At 38.7% G+C, this 7,708-nt stretch overlaps 1 protein-coding gene across 2 annotated transcripts; it reads left to right on the top strand.

Annotated features, from left to right (window-relative positions):
• The first annotated feature begins 195 nt into the window (after nt 1-195).
• On the top strand, nt 196-6,783 carry npl (N-acetylneuraminate pyruvate lyase (dihydrodipicolinate synthase)). 2 transcript variants are annotated; one of them, XM_080430176.1, is made up of 12 exons: nt 196-297; nt 1,267-1,336; nt 1,654-1,727; nt 2,147-2,234; nt 2,576-2,633; nt 2,987-3,062; nt 3,528-3,620; nt 4,021-4,166; nt 4,379-4,425; nt 4,548-4,629; nt 4,740-4,782; nt 5,321-6,783. In XM_080430176.1, the coding sequence occupies exons 2-12, from the start codon at nt 1,269-1,271 to the stop codon at nt 5,467-5,469; spliced, it is 924 nt and encodes a 307-aa protein (XP_080286302.1). In that variant the 5' UTR covers nt 196-297; nt 1,267-1,268; the 3' UTR covers nt 5,470-6,783. The 2 variants fall into 2 exon arrangements, with proteins under 2 accessions (XP_080286302.1, XP_080286301.1); XM_080430175.1 differs by having other exon boundaries at nt 200-297; nt 4,548-4,632; nt 4,743-4,782; nt 5,321-6,781.
• Nucleotides 6,784-7,708: the final 925 nt, after the last annotated feature.

Genomic DNA, 7,708 nt, shown 5'->3' with positions numbered 1-7,708 from the left:
CATGCGAAAGACTTAACCTATTGTAAAACGTTATTGAGTTCCTAATCCATCATAAATTAAGTCTATTAGATTATATATGCGTATGGATCTTCTCAAGTATTCGCCTTTACAATTTAATGTAGGAGAAGGGGACGTTTATCTGCTCAACATTTTCATAATGAACTACATTTCCCATAAAGCATTGCGTGGTCACTTGACATGGGACTAGTGTCATATGATCAGACCAGTGTCAACAAGCCTGAAGCCACCAAAGTACTGTCACACAGACTGATGCTCTTTTCCTCACGACTTCTACAGGTAGGGCTGTCACGATTATGACATTTTAAGTAACGATTAAGTGTCACACAAATATTAATTGCGATTAACGATTTCATTGTGTTTTTGTCGTTGAACACTGGGAACATATGAATAAAAAATCTCTGGCTTTGAAGTTGCTCAGGGCAGATGTGACAAATCATCTAAATACACAAAGAAATTACTTGACATATTTAATAACTTTATACTTTAAAAAAAACATTAATAGTGGAAATAGCAGATCTGCAAGCTCACAGTCACAACGTGTCACATTGTGAGCTTGTAGATCTGCTATTTCCACTATTCTTTTAAACATTTTTGAAAATGAATGAACATTACAACTGTTCACCCTTTCCACAACATACACTGTAACATATATCTTTATACTTTTCTGTAGTCTATAGAAAAAATATTGAGGTATATGTTAAAGCCAGCTATACTATATTCGGTAAGCTTCAGTCTAATGTGACTAAATGAATTGGTCTTGATGAAGATAAATAGTTGGACAGTGCATTTAATTAACTTCATTAACTGTAGACTGTAGTATACATTTACTACAGTCATGTACATAGTTATAGTTTTACAAGACTGAAATATAACTCAATATAAAACTTTAGTGGTCAAAATTAAAAATAAAGACAGAAGCAGGAATCATGGCAATATTTGCTGAGATTTAGTGAAACACTGACTCAACATATCTCTCTCTCTCTCTCTCTCTCTCTCTTTCTCTCTCTCGATTGATTGATTGATTGATTGAATTCTTTATTAACAGTTTGCAAAAGGTACAGTTATACAATAATGTTAAAAGGATAACACCAAAAGCCCTGAGGGCTCGCTTCCATTTCCATTGTGGTCCTGTGTATTCAATTCATCAAGACATATAAAGACATGTATACAATACTATACAAGAGATCATCAATACTGGGAGCAGTAAAAGTATATTCACTCTCTCAATGTCTGACTTTCCCACAGCCATGGCTACTGTTGGTAAAAACCTGACAGGGCTTGTTGCAGCCACCTTTACCCCACTCACTCCACAAGGGTGAGTCATTTTGAAACAGTGTTATGTCTTCTCTGTCCTCCACTGCTCCAGTACTGCCTGGAGCGAGGTTTGTTATAATAAGAGTGTACAGTATGCTATGCATATGATTAACCTTTATACCTTTTGAAATTGGATGGTTCATGCATTCATAGCAATAAGAAATGAACATTTTCTTACGTGACACCTCTCGTTATATAATACAGTCTTAGGGAAATTGGTTGCTTGTTTTTCTTGTCTGTCTCTCCTTGTGTCTCTTTGTTACTCTTTGTAACCTGTCTTTGTTTTCTCTCCTCTGCCAAACCCCCCCCCCCCCCCAGTGAAATAAACCTATCAGAGATTGAACCTTACATTGACTACTTGGTTGAGAAACAAGGTGTAAAGAGTATATTTGGTAAGTTTACAGAATTCAGTTTTCCATGCTTCTCACTGCCTACAGTCTCTCTAACCTAAACCTTTGGTGTGAAACACATGCTTTTTAAAATATTATTCATGGATGTGTGTTGGCTTTTCTACATCAATATGATTAACATTTACATAACTAGATAGAACTAGAAAGAAAGAAAGAAAGGAACTGGTCTGCGCAGAATGAGAGAGCACCTGTGTATCCTGTTGGTTGAACAAGGCTAAACAACCTTTCCTATACTGCATGTGATGGTTGTGTATCTAGTAAGTACAATGTTACAAACACTGTGTTTAAGGAACTGAACTGTTAGGGAAATATTATCTCCTCTTGACAACGCATGGTCTTTCTCGCTATACTCCATTCTTACCTGTTTTATTGTGCATGTTGGCTTGCTTTTTTCTCACAAGTGAATGGCACCACTGGAGAAGGCATGTCTCTCAGTGTGGAGGAGAGGAAGACACTAGCAGAGGAATGGTGTCAAAAAGCCAAGGGCAAGTAAGTGAACATGTGTGGTAGTTGCATTGGTTGCACAGAGATATGCCTGTGTCAGCAGCTAAATGGGGAAAGAACTTACAAGTTGTGTGTGTGTGTGTGTGTGTGTGTGTCAAGGTTTCTTTATTGTTACATCTTGTACAAGAGTACGATGTAAGAAAATAAGGAAAAGTCTACAATGTTTTCGAGGAGTGTGTGTGTGTGTGTGTGTGTGTGTGTGCGTGCATATGACCCGTGTACTTGATGACCCGCATATTTATGTATGTACAGTATCATATGCAGATGCAAGTAGAAAGTACTGCTAAATCGTTTAAATATTTCTACGCGTATGTATGTCTCTACAGAATGGACCAGGTGGTTGTGCATGTAGGCTGCCTGAGTCTAAAAGAATCCCAAGAATTGGTGAGTCGCTTCATCTATTATGCTTTAACCACGTGAACCTGCCATTGCCAGACTGATCACGTGGGATCACTTCAAACACTCCACACGATATTGTGACGTTGAACGTTTGAAGTGATCCCACGCGATCAGTTTGGCAATGCCAGGTTACTTGAACCCAAGCATCCATATTCTGGGGGGAACATTAGCCAAAAATACAGTGAGCTTGTAGATCGGCTATTTTTGGCGAAGATATTTGGTGTTGAACAGAGCTAGCTCAGGTCCAGTTTACGAGGTTAGAGAGGTTTAAGAGGTTAAACTGAATGCCAATGTGTATATTGCCTATTTTTACTGTTCTTTTCCTGTGTTTCTTACAGGCTCGCCATGCAGTAGAAGTAGGGGCTGATGGCATAGCAGTCATTGCCCCATCCTTCTTTAAACCCAGTACTGCAGGTATGTGATGATTAACAGAAGCCATGTCTGTGTACAATCAGATGTATCCATAGTACTGATGATATGTACGGTATTCTACATAGTACTTTATATAATTTAGAATATAGCACTATTTTATATACTTAGTTGTACGACGATGTTGTGCAAAAACTGTGAAAATAGCCGATCTACAAGCTCACAACTTGTGTGAGCCTGTAGATCTACTATTTTTGTGGCCTATAATGACATGCCCAAAATAGGGCTGCCAGGTTGAATATTGTGTTAATATATCATAACTGATTGTAATATATTAGCACTCACAAAAAGTCAAATAGAAATGAACGATTTCCTCAAGGTCAAAAAGAATGAAAGGCGCTGGAACATATTTCTTGCACACTGTTAATAAAGGAAAGGCTCCAACTGTCTGAGCTGTTACAGTGCCTTGATTCTTTTTTGTCATTTCATTCCACTATACCCCAAACTCAGATGCTTTGAGGAGGTTCCTCCAGGAAGTGGCTTCATCTGCCCCATCGCTGCCCTTTTACTATTATCACATTCCAGCTGTTACTGGTGTAACCTGTGAGTACTGTCGCTTTTGGTCTAAGTGGTTCTCTTTTCTGGATCAGGGCCCACTTTAAAATCTCGAAAGTGTTCGCGGCCCACCCACCTTACCACTTAACACGCGTGCATTTTCAGAGCGTGTTTATTTTAATAATCTGGCTTGGATCATTGCAACTAACATGGTATACTTTATGTCATTTATCTGTATCACAATGAAAACCCATGTTCTAAGGTTTTAAATAAAAAAGCCATTACATTTGTTTGCATACATTTTTTATATTATTATTAAAATCTTAGTGTTTTGTCAGGTACTTGGGCCCCGGTCCCACAGGTTGAGAATCAACGGTTTATACAGTATATCTCTATATGGAGATATTTAGAGTGATTATTGCTGGTGCACTTTTGTCTCTCTCTCCAGTACAAGCCAAAGACGTGTTGGCGGGCATTGAGAAACTAATCCCATCCTTCATGGGTGTAAAGTTCAGTTCAACTGACTTGGTAGATTTTGGCCTATGTGTCAGCTCCAGTCAACCCCACTGGTCACTCCTCTATGGTGTGGATGAGGTCAGTATTTTCTTTTTTCTTCTTTGGCCATTTTATCTTGTTCTGTCACTTTTTCTATAAAGTAAAACGACTTACTGTGTATTCTCTCTCTAAGTCTAAGCAGTCACCGCCACATCCTTTGAAGATGTGATTGATCTTTCACTGCTGCATTTATCTTGTGCATATATATTTGTCCTGAAAACCGTTTTAATTTTTTTGGTCAATTGTCACAGCAATTGCTAGGAGCTCTGCCTATGGGAGCCAATGGAGCAGTTGGCAGGTTGGTATGCTGTCTCTTTCACATACTGCACTGCATTGTCCATCCTGTGTAGTATTCCTATACTTTCAGTCAAATGCACGGGTTGTTATTTGAATTGTTATTATGCATCTCTCTACCCTCAGCACATACAACTATATTGGTGGGCCAGTTAACCAGCTGATATCAGCATTTGAGAAAGGTGATATCTCCCAAGCCAGAGCAATAATGGTACGTGTCCAGGTTCTGTGCTGTATTTACAGTAGGTTTCAAGTTACCCGGGTGTTCGGCCACTGGTTTGTTTGGTGTTGTCTAATTATCTAATTAATTTCCCATTGCAGTTCAAAGTACAAGAGCTAATCACCTATGCCAAGGACCAAGGTGAGGGTTTCAAGTGTCCTGATGTTTCCTACCAATATACATCTTAATCAAAAGAGTCTAGCATAGTTGTCTCTGTACTTAACTTAGCAGGACATTAAGGCAATTGCAGTAGTTCACGTACTGCAAATATTTTTGCCCAAACATACCCTGTACAATATATCTCTATATATATACCTGTACAGAGACATACAATATATCGTCTCTGTCGGGTGGAAACGTCTAAAACTGTTACTTTTCAGGATTCAAATTCAAAAGTCGTTTCGCGCCGCATTTCAAGCTTGTAGATCTGCAACTTTTGATGCTTTTGTGTGTCGCTGTAGCATGATCAAGTAGGGCGTTAATTTTTGAAAAAACACAAAAAGTTAGAATATGGAGATAAGAGGTTTCTACCCGACAGCAACGATATACAGTATTTATGTGTAAATGATGGATAATTTTTTTGCACAAGGCTAATGCTACTGCATTTTTTACCATTTCTATTTAACTTTTGCTCAACCTTAAGTAACCCAAGTGTTATCAATGTGTTTGTTGCTCATAGGATTTGATGTGGGTGTCAACAAGCAGCTGATGAGTGAAGTGTCAGGACTGTGTCTGGGGCCTCCTCGACTCCCCCTGCTTCCACGTCCTCACTCTCACGCTCTCGCCATTGCACAGAAATACCACAGCCTTTTTACAGGAAAACACTGATATCTTGTCTTCATTATGACACCATGTCTCCTGTTGCTGTTGATGTTGGCCAGTAAAGTCACGTTGTTAACACTCCAGACATCCCAGTAACAATTGTGGTGTATTTGTAACAGTTTTGTGAAAACTATTTTTGGATTATTATCTAGGTTAACCACTTAAACCAGATACTTTGTTGACCAGAGTCCCCCCCATGGGTCTCTACTCGGTCTGTTCCTTTTAGATGTATTTTGCAAATTTGAAGCTTGTAGATCTGCTATTTTGGCAAAAACAGACCGGTGCCCGTTGGGCACTGGCCTACTCGGGAATGATGCCAGTTGATTCAAATTCAATGCTTGCCCCACCCGTTGTATCTATATATATCTATATATTGTCAGAGTACCCATTATACCTGTCTGTTTGTCTGTCTGCCTGTCTGCCGGTCAGTATATGCCCATATAATTGCATATCAGTTGGATTGGCATTTCTGGGAGATTTGTCCCCCCCTCCGAATAGGGGCGCTAGGGCTTAAATGGTTAAATGTGCTTCATATTTGACTTAATCCCTTCAAGCACTCATCCTTCTCAGCTGTGTACCCCTGCTTTGACTAAAACACAGCTCTATTTGTCACACTAAACGGTTGATTTGCATTTAACATGTGCTGTGCAAATAATTTGAGGCACCAGGCCTCTGAATGTGTAGCAACTATTGACCGTGAAAGGGGGGGAAAGAAAGTACTTTTCAGCTTTACTGTAGTAGTACACCAACTAAAACAGCATAATGTGCCTTTTTGAAGTATTTGAAAATGCTAGCGCATTCCATTGAAAATAGCTAAATGCTTAAATGTACTGTATGTTGTTTGCTTGTTAGTTTTTTCTAACTTCTGGCTCAATCTGTGTATGTAAGAGTATGGTCAAAATTAATAGAGTATTTTCAGTCCATAAAGTTGCTAGTATTTGTTTCCTACAGTATATTTACTATAACCAACTGTATTTAACCAGGGAACATGTACACAGTATTATCTTGACATTATCTTGTACTGTATGAGATTCATTTCTTTTTTATCATGACATTTTGTATTGCAGAAAAAGGGAAATACATTTTGAATAATACATCTTTGTACCAGTAAACAATGAAAGAAATTCATTGGAGAAGTGGTATCTTTTTAATACTTATGCCCATCAAACACTTTAAAATCACAATGAGAAATGTTTTGTACAAAGATGAGGATGTTGTGCGTGCGTGTGTGTATGTGTTGGTGAATAAGCTTCACAGTCCACTGTGTTCTGTTATTATTATTAGTAGTAGTGGTGGTTGTAACTATTGAATAAAGAAAAAATATGTTAACCGGTAGCTACTGCAGCCGTCACTTAAAACAGACAAATAGATGAACCCTCTATTCTTAGTGAAATGGACCTGAGTTGCAACTGTACTTGGTCTGCTCTTGTTTCCTCCTACACCAAATGCCAGAAATAGCAGACCTAAATGATCACAACGTATCGTTGTGATCTTGTAGGTCTGCTATTTCTGTCGAATGTTCCCCCCAGAATAGTGGACATTCTGCTTCAAGTGGTTAAGCCAAAAAACAAGATTACTATATAATAAACGACATTCATTATCATTCTAAATACACTTACATTTTTAGATGTTATCTTTGTTATGAATATATTATCCTCCTAAAGACATTATTTCCTTATAAGAGACACGGGGATCTTCAACGTATTTCAGGCCAAAGACCTCTTAGCTAAGGGAGATGAAGCAGGGACCCCCACTATAAGGACCACCCAAATTGATATGTATTTGGTCGTGCGGACCCCCCCCCCCCCCCCCCCCCAGTCTGAAAATGTTTTTTTGCCAGGTTAAGACATTGTCAAAAATAGCAGATGTACAAGCTCACAGTGCAGCACAAAGTGACACGCTGTGAGCTTGTAGATCTGCTATTTTTGAATAGACAAAAATCTAAAATCTCCCATGAGTCCCATCTCATTTAAACGACAAATTCAAAACATTGCAAATAGAAGGACAGCATCAGCGAGCATTAAGATCATAGTATATTTAATGTGTTGTGTGCTTGTTGGCCCATGGTAAGATAACATCTTATAAGGCAAAGGCATAGGTCTTCAAAAGGGGGTCCAGGAGTCCTCAGACTACTACAGGGGGGCTACCAAATCTGTGTGTGATAGGATTTATTTTTATATTAACCACTTGAACCCTAGCATCCCTATTCTGAGGGATCCAAAAATAGCTACAAGCCTCGAGTTTT

This window comes from Gymnoscopelus braueri (genome assembly GCF_963280865.1).
Source record: "Gymnoscopelus braueri genome assembly, chromosome: 6".
Lineage (NCBI taxonomy): Eukaryota > Metazoa > Chordata > Actinopteri > Myctophiformes > Myctophidae > Gymnoscopelus > Gymnoscopelus braueri.
The sequence above is the reverse complement of the archived record's forward strand: the minus strand, read 5'-3'. Positions and strand labels throughout refer to the sequence as shown.